A 22,982-nucleotide genomic window follows, 5' to 3' on the forward strand; every position below is an offset into this window, starting at 1 on the left:
GGGGCTTCTCAAACACCCCCTCTCTGGGGCTGGGGTCTAAGCACCCCATAAGCTGCGCCCTCACTGGTGCCGGGGTCCACACGTCGTTGTGGGTTCCCCCTGAATACGCTGCGCCCTCACTAGCGCTAGGGCCCCCACATCACTGTGGGTCCTTGTGAGTATGCTGCACCCACTCGGGTGCTGGGGTCCTCACCCTCTGTTGTGAGTCCCCAATGAGGCCTCCTCCAACCCCTATAGCCTCACCCAAACCACCGGTCTAATAAATAACAACGCCAAAGCAAAACCACAAGCCCCTAGGCTGTAACACAAATTGAAGCCACCTGGCTATAACTTAACACCACGGCTCAAGCCTCCCGAGCTGCCTTCTGTAACTCTGCTCAAGCAGTACTTGTGGTTCTCACTGCTTCTAGTGTCATGGCTGAGAGAGCTCCTGTCTCTCTGGCTGCTGGCAGGGAACCGCCAGCCTGGCTTCAGCCCTGGGCTTTATAAGGGCCAGGCCCTGCCTCCTACCGGCAGCTGACTCTCCTTAGTTGCCCCGACAACCCACAGCTGTACTCCCTAATCACCGCTAGGGATCCTTAGGCACTGCCAGAGCTTCTCCCCTGCCAGTTTTCCCCTCTCTAGGAGCGGGGCAGCGAGGTGTGCCGCGACAACTACATACAAGGCCTTACTACTTTTGAGGCTTCACTAATCTTACAAGGCCTCACTAATTTTTTACTTTAATTAAGCTCTTAGCAGCAACATACAGCTCACAATACATGAATAAATGACAAGAAACACTTGGTCTATGTGGCGGCGAGGCACCACCACAGGCTCCCAAAGGGGAGAGGGTAACCCCCGCGGGCCCCAAACCCCAGAAACAGACCCCCAGCGGGGATAACTTACCTCCCGCAGGGCAGCCGGAGCAGGAGCCGGGACCGTGGCCACAGTCGCATGAACCAGCGTTATGCCGGCTGTCTAACCAGCTGTTAACACGCACGGGAAACAGTCGGACCAGTCACGGCGGCCGTACAGGCTGCTGTGGGAAAGTTTAAAAGCTCCAGCGGAACCAGGGAGGACAGAGCGCCGGAGAGAGCGAGCGCTGGTGGGCACCACGCAAGGCGTGCTGCGGCTTTGGCGTGGGAAGGGAGCGACACAGCCTGCGCGGCTCCCACAGGCAGCACCGGGGAAACCTTTGAGCCCCCTGCAGGAGGCAGAGCAGGGGAAGCTCTCCAGCTCCCCACTGAAGAGGAGCCAGAGGAAGCCTTTAAGTTCCCTGCAGGCAGCAGGGCAGAGGAGGCATTTGAGCCCCCTAGAGGAGGCAGGGGTAAAGGAGGCCGCTCCGCAGCCCTCTCCTCCTCAGGGGAATATTTCTTCTGAGGAAAAAAAAACCCAGAAAGGGGGGAAAAGCAAAGAGACTAGGGAAGGCTGGCCACGGGCCATCCTACGGGGCCGAAAATCACCATTTACGAATATCCACCCGGTTGGCAAGTGGATGGGGTGTAGGGGAGGCAGAGCCCCATGGAACATCAGGCCAAGCAATTGTAAGTACTGCCGTCCATTGGGAGGGCCTCCCGGGAAGAGCTCTACTGAAACCCCCTCTCTTGATAGTTTAACGTCAAAGTCGTGGCAGATGAGTCGAGGGGTGGGGCGGGGGGCTACACACCCGACAGGCCATGCAGCACGTAAGGCACAAGCGATCACAGTCTAATCTTCACAGAGCACTCAGCAAGCACTTTCACCATACAGACACAATTTTCAGCTGTTACACTTTACCCCTTGCTTGCTGAAGCACTGTGATAGCTACAGTTGAAATGCTAAAGCTACATGCGCTACATTAGGGAATGGGGAGGGATCTTTAAATTTAACTTGCATAGCATGAATAAATTTACAACAACAATGGTTAAAACACTATTTAGCTGTTGCCATTAGGGCAATACAGAGCACTATGACACGTAAGATGGTTAGCCACGTAGTTGAGGTGATACCCAGTGACATGCGAACAGTGTAAATTACATTGTACTATTTACGTGGCTTGGGCACGTTGACAGCTAAACTGATGATCTGCCCATCCTCCCAAGCAAGGAGGACTAACTGAGTTTTTTGCCAAGCTTCTGCCTCAAGGCTTTGCAGCTTATTTTTTATTTCATTTTAGTCTTCTAACTGCAGCATGTTTACATCTGATACCCATGAGGTGGGTATTGTAAAGTTGAGAGTTAGGGTCTCAGAAGAAATTTCTGGCTATTTTAGGGTAATAGGATGGTTATTTAATTGCAGTAGAGCAACGGCTCTACTCTTAGCTTCTAAGCAACATGAATTGAACAAAGTCTAGGTGGTACTATTTTTATACAGTAAGCGACCTGGTCTTTTCTAACAAACACGCTGTCCTATTGTCACATATGACACATTAGGTAGCTTGTGTACACAGGTTATGTTGGGTGGGCTGAGAGGCCATCTTCTCTATAGGGTCCCTAATCTGATTAAGGTGTTACTGATTTGAACTAAGGGGGATTGTGCTACATACCGAGGGCCATCTGAGGTAACTATTTCTTATATGGGGCAATGCAGATTCCAGTTTTAAAGGCATCCTCCTCCTAGCCTTGTGCTAAACAAATAAGCAGTGGTCTAGTTTTTATCTTTTACCCCTTGCACTAGGAGTGAATACTTTCTTTTATTAGAGCTTTCCCAAGTAGTAATTTAGGTACTTTGATAGGGGTCTCTTTCTTTAACTGTTGCAGGCATTCTATGATGCTTTAAACTAGGGGGCCATTCTCTATTTTTAACTTTGTTTGTTACCTGGAAAAAATGCATGTTTAGTGATAACTGACCTTGCGCACAAGCAGTACTCTAAGTTTGATTTTTGTCTGCTCTAAAAGCAGTGTCTATTATGGCTTGGGCAAGATGGGCTGTTTCTAATTTTATCATCAGTTAGCAATTTGTCATTATGCTCTAAAGTTTTTCTTTCGAGCATGCCTCCCCTACTGAGCAGCCTCACCGCTTGTCGGAGATTGGCTACTTCTTAAATATTTTTCTGGGATTTATTTAAGTTTTATACATTCATAGCTGAGTTAAGTCTGTCCTAAAGATAACCTGGAGCATTTCTTTCTTTGCGGGACCAAACTGTATTCATGGAACAGAAAATGGTCAGCCATTCCCACTTAAGTAACCCTTCAGTTATGCGGGTTCCTGCTGAACAGTTTGGAAAGGTAGGGGACATGCTATTGTTCCAGTTTGAACAATACCCGGGCAGTGAACAATGAAGCGTTTAGGAGGGTTGGGATTTTAACCTGTGACCGCCACCAGGGTGTGGAATTATACACAGGCAGTGTCAGGGCCTCCCGGGGAGGAACGGCTAGAGACAATAGTGAACACCTTGTTCTCTTACATATTATGTTCGTTCTTTCTTCCTTGGGAGCTTGTAACTATGCTTCACTTCCCAGAGAGTGAAAGAGTTTTACTGTTGCTCATGGGGACAATGTTGTACCGGGTTGGTGAAACAGCACTGCCTTGGCAGAATCATAGCACTAATTTGCTTTAAGAATCTTACTGGTATAAAAAGATGGGGATAAGTGTTGGAGACTTACAGATACAGCCTTCTTCTAGTTGTATTAAAGTGGGTACTGTTCTACCATGCCTCTATGTAGGTATGATTTACAAACTATGTAATAACTTTTTTTAACCTGTAAAGCACCCTCCTACCTGGTGGCCTTCACACTATCGCTGGAGAGTGTTGTCATATAGTGGAATGGGAGGGGGTAGATTTTCTTATAAACTCAGTGGCTTGAGAGGCTGAACAGATGCAGAATGCATTATTGGGGGCACAGACTCAGGGGTGTTGAGCTCAATGGGGTTTCTCTCAGGAAGTAACAAAAAAACCTATAAACGAGCAGAGCTACAACAATTCCTTTCTTTCCCAGTTAGCCATTCTAGCCTTTAGGTAGGGAATGTACTTAACTGGTGCCACAGGTGCACAGACAGTTACCACCTTGCTAGTCAACTATTTTGTTTTTTCTACTCAGAGACCAGGATTTTACTTGCTTCAGGGTGGCAGATTTCTTCTAATATGGATACTGCCGCTGTACTACATGAAGGTCATCTGAGCGTGTTTCCGGGGGATGCTTTTCAGGATCAGGCTACTCTTTTAGATCTTTAGGAGCAAGTTTATTAATATTTGGGTAATAAGGATAGTAGACACGCTCTACCTAGGAAACACAATAAGGCATTAGTAAGAAGAATATAGTTATAACAGTCTACTACTTTATGGTGCTAGCTGATTTAGACAGGTGATAGAACAGGACTCATCTTCAGTAGCAGGCTTAATTAGGAATGGCTATGGCCGCATTTGTGGACAGATTTAATCTGTAGGAACAAGACAATAAGGAGCTTGGCTCCTGTTAGATGAATCTGACTTAAATACCCACTATGTATTATGCATACCTTTTGCTAATAGTGGCTTTTCTTATTTATCTTCCTGAGGATGCCTTACTACTACCTGATCTCCTGCCTGGAGCTTTCCCGGGTCACCACTCCTAGGTCGCTCTACTGCTGGCTTGCAGGGACCACATAATCTAAAGGCCTGTTGCATAGGGCTACCTCTTGGATGAGGTTGGTTATTGGCTTAAATGATAGTTCAATCTAGGTGCAAGTCTCAGTTCTTAAGAGCTGGGCTAGCAGCCAACCGCAAATTGCATTTGAGGATGCCATTGGCTCACTCTACTAATTCATTAAGACTGCGGATGGTATGGGATGTGATATGTTTATAACATACCATGTTTCGCAGTCCAGTCATACACAAGATGATTGTGGAAGTGAGGGCTATTATCGCTCTGTAGTTCTATGGGTGAACACAGCTAGCAGAGTTTCCAGTGCTGCACAAGTGTCTTGGGCAGCAGCTCTCACTGAGGCACAGGTGAACGTTATTCCTGTGATAACTTCTATGGCTACAAACACATACTGTCGCTTTCGCGAAGTTCAAGGGAGGAGGCCCATGAAATCATATTGCCATAGTTGCCATGCTACTCTTCCCCCACGTAATGACAACAGGACAATCGGGAAAGGTTTTAGTTGCATCTTTACCTCTCGGCAAGTGATGCAAGCATTAACTATTTTTTGTGCCTTTCTTAGTTACATGAATGCCCTAAGACGCGGCCAAGCAGGAGTTTGATTACACCTGGGGTGCCCGTGTTGTCAATGTACCCATTTTGTGGCTCGTTCCCAGGTGTGCAGTGGGAGAAGGAGTAGGGCAATGATGGACTAGCTGTTTTATTTTCTTTTTTAACATACAAGGTTTCAGCACTCTCTTCCTTGGTCAGCTGATTAACTCACCTATTTTACTTTGCTTCCAGGCTTTCTCTCACTTTATTCTCATGTGCTGCACTCACATGTTGGATGCGTAGAGGGAGCTCATCTTGGGCTAACTTTCACAAGGTCTTCTATTGCTCATGGATCTAAATGTCCTGTCCTCGTCTTTTAAAGTTTTCTTTGTTCCATAGGGGTAGCTATTTAGCATATCTCTACTACTATCCTGGAGTCGCTATAAATGTAAATGGGCTTTATAGGACGTGGACTATTCAATCATCCTTATTCTGCCACAGCGAGCACTGCGCTGAGCTCAGCATACTGAGGCCTTGTACATTGTGCTGAGCTCAGCATTTCTGAGGCCTTGTACTACTACTTGCTTGCTGTCTCAAATCTTTAAGGTGACTCCCCCCCAGGCACAACTTTGAGTGAACCTGTCTGTAAACCAGACTTCAACATTGGCTGAGGCCTCCATCTCAGGCGAGAAAGGAGGTGCTTTCTTGATGGGTGAAGGTTTACTGCGGCTTGTTTTGTCGGGATAAACATTAATTGTACTTTTTGTGACCCTTTCAACTAACACAGGCCGTTCCTTTGGAGTTACTCGTTGGACCTGGCTCAAGATGTAATAAATCTACTTTTAGACCATGGTGTCTTGGGCTCTTCCCCAGGTGGCAGCTGGCAGTCTGACAGAGCCATTCTGAGAATAGGTATTGGAGTAGTGATAACTATGGGTAACTCTCCCTTTAGCGTTTTGTGGCTTCCAGGGCTGCTGCTGCTGCTGCACACAGCATTGGTTCTAAGAGAGTATACCTTGCTTCTGCCCCTCTCTAGCCTCGGCTCCAGAATCCAAGGGGTTTTCTTTCTGCCTCTGAGGACTCCTTCTGCCACAGGCTCTAGTGTAGTCCTCCTTCCAAGACACTTATATAGAGCCAAAGCTCTCCTTCTGAACGTCATGCTGCTAGGGAGGCATGGACAGTTACTGCTTATGCTCAGGATCCCATTCTCATTTAGTCCTCTTCTTACATAGGTTATACAAGGAATGAGCTAATACACTAAACTTAGGAACATGCATACGCCAAAAATTGAGTGCTCCTAATTGGGCTTGCAGTTCTTTTATATCAGTGGGGGTTGGGGTCTCTACTATACTCCACAGCCCTTTAGTTGGTATTGTGGGCCCCCCATTTTGCTATTTTATTCATAGAAATTCACACTGGAGCTTTACTTCGTGGACTTTCCGTTCAGACAGCGTGAATTCGAAGGTACGCACTTTTTCTTTTAATGATTCAAAGGCCTTGGTGGCAGCCTCTTTTGTCTTGACTGCCCACCATGATGTCATCTATATACTACCGCACGTTTACGTCAGGGTACTTTTTGTGGACCTTATGAACTACAGTAGGTAGAACCCCATGAGCTAGGGTGGGGCTGTGTATCCACCCCTGGGGCAACGCCGTGTAGGTATACTGCTGCCCTATTTACGTGACAGCAAATACTGGCCAGCGACTCTCATGGATGGGAATAGCAAAAAACATGTCTTTGATATTAACGGATCCTATCCACACAGGCCCATAACACCGGATGCTTTCTGTCAAGGCTGTTAGTGACAGTCAGCAAGGGGTCAGTATTAGCATTCAAAGCTCAAAAGTCAATAGCTAGCCACCACCCTCCATTTGGTTTACGCACTGGCCACACTGGATTGTTATACGGAGAGTGGGTTCAGATAATAGTTCCGTCTTCCAATTGTTGGCTTATAATACACTGGATAGGTTGTGTGGCCTCAGGCTTAGTTAGATACTGGAGCCAGTGTACTCCTTTTATGGGAGGCAGGATTAATGGGGTTATGCTACATTGAGTTACAGCTGTTATAGCTGTTTCTCTGTTTCCTGGTGAGGCACTGCACACTTAAACTGCTAATTCTCTTGCTCAAGGGCAAACTGCTGTCCTCTTAGTACATTAAGTCTTAGTAAGCTTGGTCCCCCTTTAAGTATTACTGCTGCCACCGTTACTTTAGAGCCATTCTGTAGCACGAAGGTAGCTCGGACCAGATGTTCTGGTCGTCTAGTGCCTCCGAATCTAATTACTTGATAAGGGGTACTTTTCTCCCCCTTCTAATCTGCGGAATCTAAAATGCAAATCTGGGCACCCGCATCTAATAGCATATCGATTGACTTTTCACTTTTATTTAATTGAATCTGTACAGGTATCTGAATTAAGGGGCCAATATTAACTTTAGATACCGATCTCCGGCCCGCTACTGCCCCCATGATGGTCCCTTTCCTTGGGGGTCAGGCCGGCCAGACTTCCTAGGCCACACGATCAGGGGAAGTAAAAGTCTGGCGGCCCCGCATGTGCCTGGGAAAATGTTGACAGTTCCACCCTAAGGGCAGAGAATCCCTCCGGTGACACTATCAACGACGCAGAAGGCTCTGCTTTTGGGCTTGCCCCTTCATTACAGTGTTTAGCCCACAGCCCTTGCAGGACATTGGTGAGCAGTCCATTGATCTGCACCTTATTGAAATCAGCAGCTAGCAAGTCTTTCCACATTCTTGCTCACAGAGTCTTGGGCCAGCCTTCCCCGGCTTTTCTCAACAATTTGGGCAGGTCAGCAGGTTTATCTTTCACTGAGGCCACTGTCATGGCCCTGGTGGTTTTCGTCGGCTTGGCAAGCCCTGGCTTCTGCAAAATGGGTAGAAGCTGCACTAATTACCAGATCACATTTCTTACCAGGTGATCCACTGCCTCTGGCTTTAAGGCCAACAGGGCTGAGGTGCACTCTGTTGGTGCTCGTCAGCAAAACCTCCTCCACAATAGTGCTGTCACAACTTCTGCATCTGGCATGCGAGTCTAAACTGCTGCACAAATGATTTCAGTTAGTGCTAACTGATACAAGCAGTGGACAGCCTCCTCTAAATTGGCCCACGCCCAAGGGGTAGGGTTAAGCTCTTCTTCCATATAACCAATACTGGCAGCAGTCGCCTGTAGTGCAGCAGAAAACAAAGTAACATTTTCATCACCTTCCGCAAACTGGAGCTCAGGGTGCAGGACGAGTTGGGCCACCTCACTGATATTGCAGAGGCCCCTTTACTATACCTTCGAACTAGCAGTCTATCACTGGCTCTCCCGGCTTGGACTTATGCTGCTCCTGTATATCTCGAACCTCCCCACGGGTAAAGGAGCACAGCTCTGTTCGAGGATTTCTCCCTTGTAGCCCCGAGTGAGTTACTACTACTGGAAATTCTTGGCTGAGTTCTTTCCTCCGGGCAGAGACATACGGGGACAGTTCAGCACCAGGCTTGTCATTAATCTTCTCCCCCTCATCTGTCCCCACTCTGTGATCTTTCCAGAGCTCAGCTTCTGGTTTCTCTCCACACAGGCACTGTTGCACCTTGTCAAAGGAGGGCTCTACAGCCTGTGCCAACTGCACCCTCTTCTGGAGGGAAACGACCACACGCGCGATCGTAATCTTTCCCTCCCTCCATCCTAATGTCTCCAAGCGACTCTAGCAGCTCGTGCAGCCTCACACGCTACACTGTTGGAACCCCTCACAGTCTTCTAACTCTTTACTTAACCAGGTGACCTCTTCCCGGATCTGGGCATTCTCTTCGAGCCCTAACCTCAGGCATGTGGCCAGCAGCCATAACAGGCACCCCTTCTTGGGTGGGTTTACCCCGGGCAGCAGTGGCAAACCTAGCCCAGCAATCAGGTATGGTTCCTGGGTCACTCCAGGCAGGCCTCAACCTATCATTATCCCACCCGGGATTCTCTGTCCCTGTCACTTCCATAAACAAAGCCACCAACAGGGCCCACCCAAATCCCTCCATTCCGACCTTTCTCTCCAGACCAGAGCCTCTCAATCCTGTTCATGATGCCAATTTATGGCCCAGCCGCCGGCAGGAGGGTTTGGGATTGAGAGAGTGGTCGGGGTAAAAAGGTAAGAAAGGTTTATTGACTTAACAAAACACACAACTACGTGTAATATAACAAGACAACAATGACAGACAATAACAATTTGCATCGGCAACTTGTCATACATCAGGCATCAGAGGGGACTGCCGATAAGTTCCTCTTCTATAAAGCTCAGCATAGTCAGGCCTCCCCGATCTGGTATTCAGTCCTCGGGCTCCTCGAGATCCACAGGCCCACTGAATCCAGGTCAGCAGCTAATTTCTAAATTAGTAGCTTCTCATACAATGCTGCATTTCTCTTCTGATAATTTCTGGATGTGCTAGCTAATTTATAACTTCTGAGCTATGCTGTGGACTCAGACACTCACAACAAACTTTCCTCATGACTGACCAATAGCAGTACAAGCCTTTACATTTTTCTGATAAGGTTAATTTTAAATGAGCCACTACATACAAGGCCTTACTACTTTTAAGGTCTCACTAATCTTTGACTTTAATTAAGCTCTTAGCAGCAACATGCAGTTCACAATACATGAATAAACAACAAGAAACACCTGGTCTAATCTTCACAGAGCACTCAGCAAGCACCTTCACCATACAAACATAATTCCCAGCTGTTATACCTCCCCCTCCCCCCCACCCTGATTTCTGCCAAGGCTGCTGGCACAGGCCGAAGCAGCTTTTGCCACACTGCTGGCCAGGTCAGGAGCCGGGGCTTGGGCCAGGGCTGCAGCAAGCGGCCTGAGCCCAGTCACCACACCGCACAATCAGCTTCCCCCAGCACTGCCTCAATCCCCACGCACCTGCCTGCATTGTTGGGAAACCAACAGCAGAAGTAGTGGCAACTGCCTCATGGGCCCACTGCCCACACCACTCACCTCCACTGCTGAGGACTGCTGGGGGTGGCAGCCAGATCTCGTCGTTTATCCTCTTCTCATTTTCTCTTTCTTTTTTTTTTCTCTCTCTTTTTCTTTCTCTCTTCCCTTTTCTCTTCTTTTTCTCTCTCCCCCCCCCCATTTTGTCTCCTTAATTCTTTTCTTTCTTTCTCTTTTTTCTTTCTCTCCATTTCTTTTTCTCGCCCCCCAGGCAGGAGGATGGGCTAAATTTCAAACGTGGCAGCCGTGACCTCTCTGCCTGGCTCTGCGGGGCCCCCCCAAAGTGCGGGGTCCGGGACAGTTGCCCCAATTCATGCGCATGTGTCCCATCCCCCGGGAGGCCCTGGTTATATCAAACAGCAAGAATGCACTTTTTGTAGACAACAATGATTAAATCGAGGCTTCCATACCAATGATTTAAATCAAACCCACCCTGGAAAAATCTAACTGCAATTTTGGAAGAATCTGTCATGATAACTGCAGTTAATTCAGAATCTTATACACATTAAGTAGTTCAAATTTTTCCCTTCAATGTGCATTACTCTGACTATATCAGGCCTGAATTTCATTTGACATTATGTTGCTTGGTTAGCTTCTCCTGAAATTCATCAGGATTCTCTAGTCTTGGCAAAGAGTTTGTCTACATTACAAATTTTCCTCCAGCCACAGCAGCTGCTACTGGAAAGACACCCAGAGCAAGTTTTGAATAAGGCTTCTGGCAATTCTTTACAGCTCCACTGTAGCACAAGATAGTACTCTCCCTTCCAATGGGCCTTCTGATTTCTGCAACAAATGAGGGAGGGATCCTACAGATAAGAATCTCTTTCACTACAGAACTCTGATTGGTTCCCTGAGCACTGTCTGCCCAGTATACTACATATGACAGGGGTCCTGTGGAGGCATATTATATGACCATGTAATTAAAATTTGTATTATAATGTATATATAGCAGACAACAAAAAGAAAACTTGCATAGGCAACATTAACTCTAGCATTCCCTTACTCTGAGTAAAGAGAGTTAGCTGTGTTAGTCTGAAGACAGGCAGAAGGCAGGGCAGAGTGTCACTTTAAAGACTACTATGTTCAAAAAGGCCAAAGCTTTCGTAGACAACAGCCTACTTCATCAGATGCTATGCTACACCTACACAAGCCTGGGCCTTTTTGAACACAGTAGTCTTTAAGGGGATAACTTGCCCTGCCTCCTACCCAACTTTAAGGCTGCAATATTGACCACCCAATGTTCTTTTAATGTAGCTTTTTATTTAGTAACTAGCCAATTCCCAGTGAGGAATGATGGGGGGGAGGGGGGAGAGGGGCTGGGATGGAGTGCCACCTAACACCCCATGCTGCAGCTGTTTGGCCTCTTGCAGGGAGCAGGGTGGGGGAGCCAATGCCAGCACTGCTGGCCCCAGCTCCCCCACCCCCTGTCCAGTCCTCAGCGTGGCTTTGAAATCATGGCAGCACTCCCCCATGCTTGGAGCACTCTAATTGGAGGTTTCAGTCAGCCAATCAGAGCACAAATAAAGCGTGACATATACAAACAGATTTAGACTTTTATAATATTAGAATTATTACACAATGATCCTACTGTGGGCCTATGAAGCACTCCATTAGTAACCTTTTGCCATGCTAGAAATTAACCATTTATTCTTCTTTGGTTTCTGTTAGTTTCCAATAAGAAGAATTTTGCATCTTACTCCCCATCAACTTCATTTTATTTACAGCTCTTGAAATTAACTTTGCAAAAGCCTTTCTTGAATATCCAAATACATTTTTATCACTGGTGCTTCATACCAGCCTTAGGAAAATGTCTTCATTACCTCCTTAACAAGTCATGTTATAGCAGGGGTAAGCAACAATACGGCCTGTGGGCTGGAGCCGGCCTGTGAGGCCATTCTATCCGGCCTGTGGGGTCCCTAAAAAATTTAGAAAATTAACATTTCTCTGTCTTTGGTTCCTGTCAAAAATGACCAGAACCAAGGGCAGCAGGACCCAGGGGAAACCTGGCAGGCTCCTGCAAAAGCAAGGCCCGCCCGGCCATGTCCACCCAGACAGAACCAGGCCTGGGACCATGCAGCTGCACTGCACCGGAAACCCATGTAAGGGCGGTGGGGGGAAAGGGCGAGGGAGGACCGGGCAGGGAAGGAGCCTGGGGAAAAGCAGCCCCTCGCCCACCCCATGGCCAGCGCTCCCTGCTGCAGCCATTCACAGCCTGAGCAGGGCTGTCCCAAGCAGGCACAGGCAGCCCCAGGTGGGCTGCGACTGGCTGCAGTCTAGGGCGCTAGCTACAGGATGGGTGAGAAGCTGCTCCCCCCCCCCCCTTCCTCAGCACCAGCTTGTAACCTGGCCCCACTGCCAGCCCAGGCCCCACGCCGGCTCGAGGCTCGCCCGTCAGGGCTGCACCACGGCGGCAGCAGCTGCGGCCCCCCACTTGTTGCACCAGGCAGCGTTTGCTGCTGCTGCCTGCCCAGAGCTCGCCCACTGGGCAGCCCAGAGGCAGCGGTGGCAAACATTGCCTGGTGCGGCAAGCGGGGGGACCACAGCTGCTGCCCCCCACAGCACAGCCCCGATGGGCAAGCCCAGAGCCAGCACAGGGCCCAGGCTGGCAGTGGAGGTGGGTTACAAGCTGGTGCTGAGCACGGGAAAAGTGGCCCCTCCCCTGCCCCGTGGCCAACACCCTGTGCTGCAGCCGTTTGCAGCCCGCATGGGGTTGCCTGTGCCTTCTCAAAACAAAATGAGGCCAGGGAATACATGGCAGGATGCCCTGCTTGTGCTCCTTGCCCCCCAGCCCTGCTCATGACCCCTGCCCCTGCTGCCCCATGACTCCCACCCAAAGCCCCTGCCCCCCAGAACCTGGGCCAGCTGCAAACATCTGTTGCCTCTCTGCCCCAGCCCCTGCCTGCTCCGGACAGCCCCATGCGAGCTGCGAGCAACTGCAGCAGGGACCACTGGCCATGGGGTAGGGGAGGGGCTGTTTTTCTCCACGCTCAGCACCAGCTTGTTCCCTGCCATGGAGCAGGGTGTTGGGGCTGCATGCTGCCCCTCACCTGTACCGCAGGGCTGGAGGGGCACTGGGAGTGAGCAGGTGCACAGGGCCCACACTGGTGTCCCAGGGCCAGTGCCAGTGGGGCACAGAGCAGGGCAGCAGGAGTACAGGGTCCCAGCCAACAGGGGCGCTACGGAGCAGAGCCAGCTCCCCTTTCCCTCTGCTGGTGCAGCCCAGCCAGGCTCCACAGACTCCTGCCAGCCTGCGCCCTGCTTTGGGCCCCACCGGTGCTGGCCCTGAGACATTGGTCCCAAGCCATTGGGACATGGGCCCCAAGATGGTGACCAGGTGGCAGGGCACCTGTCAAGGGGCAGGGCTACCCATGCAGCCCTTGACAGCTTGCCGAAACTGAGTAAGCATCCATCCGCCTGAAATAATTGCCTGTCCTTGTGTTATAGTAAAGGTTTTTAACATCTTAACTCTCACATTAGAACACTGTAGATAGTAAAAAGATAAGCTGCATAAGTCATTCAGGTAACCTAAACACTGAAAAGCATAAAAATTCTCTGTTAACTCAACCAGGAATCCTGTAAATTTTCTAATACTAGGAATTTTCAGACTCACGTTTAGATTTTTCAGAGACACTTTTCCTTGGTTTCTGGTTACAACTACAAAATTCACATGCAAAAAATGTCACCAATGTGGGATTAATACCTGCCCTGCATCTCTCACACCCTTTTAAAAGATTAGTTTAATTCCCATAACATTAAAGTTGTGAAAAAAGCCTTGGACTGTCACAAGAGGGTCTCGTACTTTTCATAGAGAAAGTAAGTGAATAGGAAGGCTTAGAAGACAGGGAACATACATACAATGACACTCCCATACTGCACAGCTATGCCATGCTACCATCACCTTTGTGGGGAAGGCAGAAGGAACTGGGACTATAATAGCATCTCTGGTATTCTTTCTATACCAACAAGTCCACTGCTGTAATCTTACTCACTTCACTGCATTCTGTGCAGCATCACTGAACAAGGGAGTATTTGCTGTTGGTTCATAAAGGGATAGATTAGGTATTGTCACTTCTTGAGGGACTTGTTGGTGTAGCAGCAAAACTACCATTTAATGAGTTAATGGATGATAAATACTGTGTAGCTGCACATATTTCAAAACTTCTGATCCTCAACAGACATGCAAACTAAACCCAACTCCATCTATTCTTATGTTAGGCCTTGCTCATTTTAGAGCAAAGCTCAGAACTGCAAGATACAGAACTCTCCAACTAGCAGTCCATAAGGGGTTAACATACAACTGCCAGGGTCCCATCCGGCTACCACTGACCATATTGCTCCACAGCTGAGGTCTCAAGATTCACCCTCCCTCCCTGGCTTCTGCTACAGCCCCCACACAGGATATGGGGTACTGCAGTGCCCACAGTACTAGGGGAGCTGGCAACATGGAGTACCATACCAGTGCGATGTGGTGCCACAAGGAAGCCTGCAGGGAGCTGAAGGTGCAGCAGGGTACTGCACCAGGTACACATACAGCCTGTCTCAGATAAAAGGCATTTCAATACGGTGGATATAGTTAAAATTAATTTTACTTTAATTTAGTATTAACCCATTACTATCACAAACAAACAATAAAATCCTGGTTTCATCCTAACACTTCATCTATACTGGCTTATGCCTCACCTGAGGAAAAAATGCCAGTTTACATTAGGGCTGTAAATGATTAAACAAAAATTATATTTAAATGGTAAATGGTAAGCAGTAAATGGTATACTGACCTCTGGCAGGAACCGCCCTACCCCCTACTGTCTTCACTGTGCAAGCCCCAGGCCACAGGCAGGGAGCTGCTGACAGGAGGCAGGAGACAGCAGGAACAGCCAAGCCACTAGGGGCAATGCCCAGCTGAGGAGTCACAGCTTCCCCTCACCACCCTGCCCCACAAGGGACCAGGGCTATGAACCTCTTCTGAGCCCAGATCCCACCACCATGAGGAGGGTGGAAGGAGGAAAATGCTGGGCCTCCCACAGGGATTAAGCAGGGCCTTCTTGCTGCAGCAGCAAGACTATTGGGTGCCTCTGCAGCCCAGACCTGGAAGGCTCCTCTGCACTGCCAGGCCAGGCCCTCCCCAGCTCACCCCAGGGGTAGGGGAAGCATCTTTCTCTCCTCCAGTCTGAGGGGCTTGCTGCATCCTTCTCCCTCTCCCCTCCCCACAGAAGTCCACAGCCCCAGTCCCCACCCATGGGGAAAAAAGGGCCCTGGTAGAAAAAAAGCTTGAGAACCACTGAACTAAATGACCTCCTGAGGTCCCTTCCAATCTTCATTTTCTATGCTTCTCTGATTAGAAGGTAAACAGCTGCAGAAGCCTATTGCCCATAAAAAACTGTCTCCGAAAATGAGTTGGAGTGCCAGCATAAGTCAGTCAAACTCAAGCTCGCTATGGTACCATGGGAAAGAGTTAATATAATCCTTGGATGTATAAATTGATGAATAAGTGAGACGCATTCACTGTGATTGACACCAGTGCTGGGACACCACACCAAGGTGCAGCATCCACCCTCCAACAAGGGCACCCTGGGAACAGGCTGCAGACTCACTGTCCTTGGCGGTTAAGACAAAGCCTTAGCTAGGATGATATAATTGGATGGTCCTGCTTTGAGCAGGGGTTGGACCAGGTGACCTCTGAGGTCCCATCCAATGCTCACTTTCTGTGATTTCTATACAGATACTCAAGAAGTGGCAGAACTTGGAGCAGAGCTAGAGAAAGATGCATGCCCCCAACCACGCACCTTAAACAGACAGGCTCTAGTTAAACAGACTGGGCTCCCGGGCAAAGAAGAGAGCACAGAGTGACCCGAGGCAGCCTAAGCACCTCCCCTAGTAGTCAGCTACTTCCACCCCTTTAAACCATGGCACCAGCAGTCATGAGCCTCCCGCGCAGGCTGGAGCCCGGAGGAAGAGATGCTCCACCTCGCTCTGAGCCGGAGTAGCCCGCACAGCGCCCAGCCGCCCCTCCGGGGTCCCGCCGCCTCCGACATCCCACGTCCGGCGGCCCGGGGCGGGTCGGGGGCGTCGGCCGGGTCCAGGGGCTGGCGCCACGCCGAAGGCTGAAGTTGGGCAGGGCCCCGCGCGGCCGCAGCACTGGGCTAGAGGCTCCGCCCGGGCACGGCAGCCGCGGCGGGCAGCGCCTGCGGGCCTCGCTCCAGCGGGAGGCGCCGCGCCCGGCCCGGCCCGGCCCGCCCCTCCGCGCCGCACCTGCCGCCCGCACTCACCCAGCAGCAGCAGCAGCAGCAGGCGCAAGACCCGGCGCCTCCGCGCCGCCGCCATAGCCGCTCCGCCGCGCTCACTCCATCCCGCCGCCGGGGGAGGGGCTTCCGGCCGCGGAGAGAGGGCGGGAAGGAGGGGGCGCACCGGAAACCCTCCCTGCAGCCCCAGACCCGGAGGGGCGGGGCTTCCCGCACGGTGCTCCGCCCCCTCCGCACGGCCCCGCCCGCGCACGTGCCTGGCGCCGGGCCCGAGCTGGGTCCGCCTGCGCCCCTGGTGGGGGCCTACGGGAGGAGCGCGGTCCCCGTGCGGCGGCCGCACTTCCGGTTTCCAAAAAGAGGGCACAGGGGTATGAGTGTGGAGGCAGCGATAGGCCACTGCCCTGTCCCCGCCCCTGCAAACAAGGCACCGGCCGAGCCCGGCCGAGGGGCCTCCCAGCCCGTTCCTCACTGGAGGGGCGGGCACCGCCTCAGGTTCCCCCACTCTACTGCTTCCCCCACCGCCAGCAGGTACGCAGCGCCTCACAACCCCCAGACATCAGTCCCCAAGCCCTGACCCTCCAGCCTTCATCCTCTAGAGACCTACCTGCATGCAGCTGCGGGAGCTGCTCCTGCGGCCACACCGGCCACCTGGGTTCGCCCAGTAACAGTGATGCCCCCTGCTGAAAATCGCCCCGCCCCAAGCAGCTCCTTGCTAGAGCCAACTGGAAAGTGCTGTGAAAAACTTCAGTGCTGAGCAGAGCAAAACCCTGGATATTTGTTGATATTTTAAAAAACTGCCCAGATGGAGATTGAGGAGATCCAAAAAGTGGACAGGTGGGGGAAAATCTGGACCTATGGTAACCCTACCCCCCCCCCCCCCCCCGTGGGAGGTAGAGGGGCTGTGGTGCTATCCATGCTCTACCTAAGTTTGAAACCACCTGCCCAGAAGGGCCTGTGGCATTTCTATTCAGGAGCCAACTGGCTTCATGGCTTACTGTTGTCTTCCTGGTTCCTGCTGATCTGTCTCCACCCAGCTGGTGTTAACCACCCTCTTACTGTCCTTTCCTCCTCATGAGGTTCCACTGATGAACCTGTCCTTTTCACTGCAGTGTCTCTTAGCCCTTTCCAGGCTCGCCTCTCTTGTTTCACAGCCCCAAAGTCTCTTTTTAGCTCTAGTTAAAATCTGAATTCAGGTCATATTGACTCAGATGTAGAAACAACTGACACTTAAGCAGTAAAGGCACTGTCAGGATGCTCAAGAAGGCTAGATGTTGTAGGAATCTGACTTCTTTGTGCGCGGGCTGGGAGCGGTCCCAGGTTCTTGGGGGCGCGCGGCGGGCTGTAGCCAGCAGCCCTGGCTCACGGGTCGGGGAAGGCAGGCCGGCGGGCTAGAATTAGGCACAGACGCGTAGCGGTTGATTAAAGATTATTTTACTTACACCGAAGATGGTCGCAGTGCAGGCAGGAAAACTTGCTTGAGTTGCGGTTACAGACAGAAAAGAAGAGAGGCGGACAAGAGTTCCTTCCACATGAACCTCTAGCCCAATCTGGTTGAAGGCTCTAAACACACGAGCCCGTCGCGTCAACCAAAGAAAATAACTCGAAGCAGAGAGCTCTGGATACGCTCACATGAAGTTTGCTAGGCTCCATGGAACTTGCGCGCAGGGAAAAGGGGTTCATCGAAGGATTGCGCTCGGCGACGGGGAGAGGCCAGAGGTTGATCAGACCCCTATAGCCAGCTCTAAGGCACACGCGGGGTTTGATAAACTCCACAGTGCACCTAGAGTTCTCCTCAAGATGATTACGGAGTCCTCCCTTGCGAGGTTCTCCTCCGGAGATCTCCAACTTGGGCGGAAACCGCTCAAGCCTCTTATAGGGCTAGCAAGCCAATCGCTAGCCGCCACATGGGAATAATTTAGAACCAGCCAATAGTGGGACACAAATTTGCATGCGAATGGCGGGAACTCCTTTGCACCATGCATTTCTCCTTTTGCAACTAAGAAATGCACCCTGCAAAGAAAGCTCCTCGTGGTGGGAAATAATTTAGCAGTGCCGAAGCGCACACAAACAAAATCACACCCTTGGGTTGTGACTTTGCTGCATCTCCAGTCAGTCCACCCTTTCTATGTGGTCTGTTCCCAATATTCTGCATAGGCCACTGCTTCTCGTGGTGGTGTTGCCAGATTGTAACCTCCTGTGCCACACACTAGCACATTTTGCTCTTACTGGTTTTTCAGGCACTGCTGTCTCCTTAGTGGTAGACAGCTTGTCATTTGGTCAGATGTCTTAGATGGTCCCCAGGGGCTCTCACCTGCCACATTTTGCTGGAATAAGTTTATTATTGGGAGGATGGTTTTATATCCTGCCTTTCCTAGTTCCCTTCTTCAATCTTCCCATCCAGCTTTCCATTTTGGGGCTCCGCCTCCCCTACACCCTGCCTTATGCCAACCATGGATGTTAATTCCAGACTGCAACTACGACTTGTCATGGTAAAGGTTTGGTTTTGCCTTTTTCAGTTAGAAAATTCCAGTTCGAACGGTGGGCCATCCAGATTTAGGCCGTACGTTAACTGGCCTGCAGCTTTTACTAGCCCCAGGTTACCTTGCTCCCCGGTATGCCCCTGTCTTCCTCTGGCTTGGGTCCACAGCAGCCCAAGGATCCTTCTCTCTCCTCAGGTTCATTGCTGTCCTATTCCTGGCCAGCTGTATCCAGGATCCAGTGGTCTGTTTCAGGTAAGTAGCTAGGCCCTTCTGGGCTTAGCTTACCTCCGTCTGCCCCCTCTTGGGGCTGCCACTACATTCCGTTATTGGGGCTGCAAACAACACCAGGCCACTCTGGGCCCCCCAGAGGACTCACTTCCGGTCCTCCCTGATTCTGGTCCAGTGCGGGTTTTATGCCCCTTCCAGGGAGCCAGCTGGCAAATTGGTGTTGGCATGCCGCCATAAAGTGGGTCCATGCCGGTGCCGGCCCCGGCTCTCCCCTGGCCTGTTGCAACTTTTCTTCTGTCTTCCGCTCAGCATTTTTTCTCACCACAGCCCCGTTCCAGCTGCACTTCTAGTCTTCAGCAGTGTCCCACCAGCTGCATGCCTCTCCATCCTCTGGTAAGTTTCTCTTTGTGCCGTTGTCCCCGCCACACGGATCTTGTGGTACTACAGGGCATCTCAGGAAGGTTTGCTTCTGACAAACACATTGGTTGGTTGTGTAGAGGCCCCACAAGTTCAGGAGAAAGTTATCTCTGCAGAAACCCACTCAATCTGTTCAGGCTCTGTTCTGTGCTATTTGTAGTTGGAGCTGGATGCTAACTCCTCACTGGGGGTAATTCCTCACCAGCTCCATTCAACAGCTTTGTCACCTAGTTTCTCCCATGCTCTTTGCCAGAGGGCAGGTCTGGCTGATTCTGGTGATGTGGTCAATAATATGATAGAGAACAAAAAGTTATTTTTGATGATGCTACTTTTTTCCAGATATAAGGGGGCACTATGCCAGATTGTGCATATAGACAGGGAACAGGGGTAGGTTTTACAATTCTGTTACAATTCTGCTTGTATCATTTAGGGTGGTGTCAATATGTTTCTTGTGACTTGAGCATCCCCAGGTGGTGCAGGCATATACAGCCACATAGAAACGAAGTGCTAAGGCAGTAGTGCTTAGGGTGGAGGGATGTGCTCTCCACTTGGAATTTGTGAGCTTATGCAGAACGTTGTTTCCTGTGTTACCCTTGGCTTTGGTATTTTATTATGTGCTTTATGTAACTAAGTGTGCGGTCTAGTGTTACTGCTAAGTAAACTGGATGTTTCTGATGTTTGAGATTCTGGTCACCCCAAATGACATTCAGGTGTCAGTCTGCATCCCAGTTTCTCAAATGAAAAGCACAGATTTGAGTTTTGCTAGGGTTGGGTTTCAGATAATTGTTTAGGTAATAATCTGACATCTCATTCATTGCCCTCTCTAGGATCTTCCCTGTGTCCTTCTGCTGTGTGGTAATGCAGGGATTGTCAGTATACATGAAACACTGACATTCGGCCGGAAGTGACTGATCATTAATATAGATGTTGAATAAAAGTGGGGCAAGCACACGTCTTGTGGTAAGCCATTTAGTTCCATGGAGAAGTGACTGTTCTCCAAGAGGCTATGAATGATCTGGCTTAGATCTAATTTATCAGTCATGAGGTACAGCTTGTAGATCATGATGTAGTGTTGGACAGTATTGTATACAGCAAGACCAGTCAGTAAACACTGCACTGCTAATCAACTTCTGTTGGAAGTCATCTTTAATGTGCTGTGTAAGGTTTAGTAGTTGGTAGCTAACCTGAGTAATGGTGGAGGGTCAGGCCTGGGAGGAGGGGGAGCGTTTAAGGGGCTCCCTAAAGGGCCTTCTAAAGCACCATTACTAGGGGATCTCTTATTTTTTCTCAACAGGTGTTTAGCCTTCCCCATACTTGTCTTTAACCAGGCCCTTACTTTTTGCCCCACAAGCCACTTGCTGGTTAGCTGCGCATTCTTACCCCCCAGGTTTATCATGACTCCCCCCTCTTATGATGCATGCCATGACTGCTGTCCAGGTTATACAGACTACCTCCTCTCTGAATAAAATTTACCCTTTTGCTCCAATAGTAATCATAATCTTTCAAAGTACTCTGTACACTCTTTCTGAGATGTATACGCCTGCCAGCATCACCCCAACCCCCCCCTTTTTCACAATAATCATGATCTTTCACAGCAAGTTGGTTACACCCCCAACCCCTTCTTTTTTCACAATAATCACGATCTTTCACAACACCCCACAAAAATCCCATCTTTAGTTTTTCACAGTAATCTTGATCTTTCAAAAAAGGAGGAAAGACACTCCTCTTTCTCTAAAGTGTGCGAGCAACCAGTCCTGGGTTTCTTATTCACTGGGCCCAGATCACCTGTTTTGGGGGTGGGAATCCTTGTTTTTACATATGGTTTTCTCAGAGGTAGGTGGTGTGTTATCCTCTGAGGAACCATGCCCTTCTGTTCTGCCCTGATGGTCTTCTGATCCTTGGGTGTTATGATCTGCAGGATGAGCGTTTGTGTGGGGTTTTTTATAGTGTTTTTAGAGGTCTCTGACCTGGTCCCCGCTCTTCTTTGGGAGTGTTGCTTGTGATTGTCTCAGACGGCCGGGGCCGACTTGAGGTGATCTAGAAATTACTCAGTTGTTGGGCGGGCTGGTGAATGGAGAGGCAGACAAAGCGTATTGGTTGCAAAAAAGCTTTACTTACGCCGCTAGTAGCCATGACGCAGGTGGTCCGGTCACTTACACAACTACACGAGTTGCTCCAGCTGGCAAGGCTCAGGCCAGCAAATCCGTACACGAACCAGGCCAGCAGGGAAAGGGTACGTCGAGGGATGGCGCTCGGCGACGGGGAGACAAATCGATAGTTGATCAGGCTATCGATCAGCTCAGCCACGAGTCAGGAATCTTCAAAGTCACTCTGCAGCATGCTCAAAGTTCTCCGACTTGGGCGGAAGTCGCACAGAATTTTATACGGCTAACAAGCTAATCGCTAGCCGCCACATAGGAATAATTTAGAACTGGCCAATAGTGGGACACAAATTTGCATACGAATGACGGGAACTCTCTTGCACTGGAGTTTTCTGTTGCAACAGAAAACTTTTGCTGCGCACAGAGACTCTCATGTGGCGGGAAAATTCCACCGTGCCGAGGCACCAAAATCATTGGGTTGTGACATGCCCCCTTGCCGACGGCACAACTGGAATTTTAGACACATGAGCATATTATAAGGAATTTTCGTCTAAGGACTCACTGGCCTTACAAAGCTTAAGCAACCAACAAATATATATATATATATATATATATATATATATAAACAAACAATTTTTTCAACCAGTCTTTTAAACAAACTATAAAACACAATAACTTAAACATATAACAACAACTATTGGTCATCATCTGGTTGGAGAACATCTGTTTGGGACTCCCCTCTTTTATCAGTCAGTGAAATGCGGTTCATAACAAAATAGTTACCACGAGACGTCCGTCTTCTCCCATAGCAGACAATGCCAATTAAAATACTTCCAAGTATTAGAAAAAGAGTTCCACCCACTGCACTACCAATGATGGTACCCCAATTGCGTCCCTGCATTACTGTTAGGGTGAATGCTGACGCTAAGCCCGTAATGCTATTAGTTGAAGGATACCATGAAACCGTGGGTGATCGTGTGGTAGCGATGGTAGAAAGATCTAATACGTGAATAGTCTTTTGATCGCTGCTTTGACCAAGGGAATTTATCACCCTACAAATGTAAGTCCCGCCATGATTGTGGGTTAATGGGCTATTGAAATGCAGAGCACAGTTTACAGACAGTAAGCCTTTAGGCCATTGTCCATCTAGTCTGGCCCAGATAAACTTTATAGGCGGCGGGTTAGAATTAGCATTGCACTTAAGTTGAACATTTATTTGTCCAACAAACCAATTCTTATTATAGCCAGTTATTGACACTTCAGGAGCATATTGGATGTCTAGTACGTGAGAATACCTTATTTCCCTGTCCAAAGCTGGGTGTTTCACAATACAAGTTATACGCCTTCCCTTCGCAAATTTAGTGGGAATTATCTTATATTGGCTTATAACTGTTACCGTTCTATTTGGAAAGGAAATTGAATTATATTCCATTTTACCAAAGTCTCCTTCCCAACTTATATT

At 49.5% G+C, this 22,982-nt stretch overlaps 1 protein-coding gene across 2 annotated transcripts in view; it reads right to left on the bottom strand.

Annotated features, from left to right (window-relative positions):
* The window catches only part of PTK7 (protein tyrosine kinase 7 (inactive)), a 188,245-nt gene extending 171,815 nt beyond the window's left edge, over positions 1-16,430 (bottom strand). The window contains exon 1 of one of the 2 annotated variants that reach the window (XM_059720357.1): positions 16,321-16,430. In XM_059720357.1, the coding sequence (XP_059576340.1) occupies positions 16,321-16,375 (55 nt within the window). In that variant the 5' untranslated portion in view covers positions 16,376-16,430. The remainder of the gene's footprint in view (positions 1-16,320) is intronic. The other variant, XM_059720359.1, reaches the window with a different exon arrangement.
* Positions 16,431-22,982: the final 6,552 nt, after the last annotated feature.

Source organism: Alligator mississippiensis, chromosome 1 (genome assembly GCF_030867095.1).
Source record: "Alligator mississippiensis isolate rAllMis1 chromosome 1, rAllMis1, whole genome shotgun sequence".
In the NCBI taxonomy this organism is placed as follows: domain Eukaryota; kingdom Metazoa; phylum Chordata; order Crocodylia; family Alligatoridae; genus Alligator; species Alligator mississippiensis.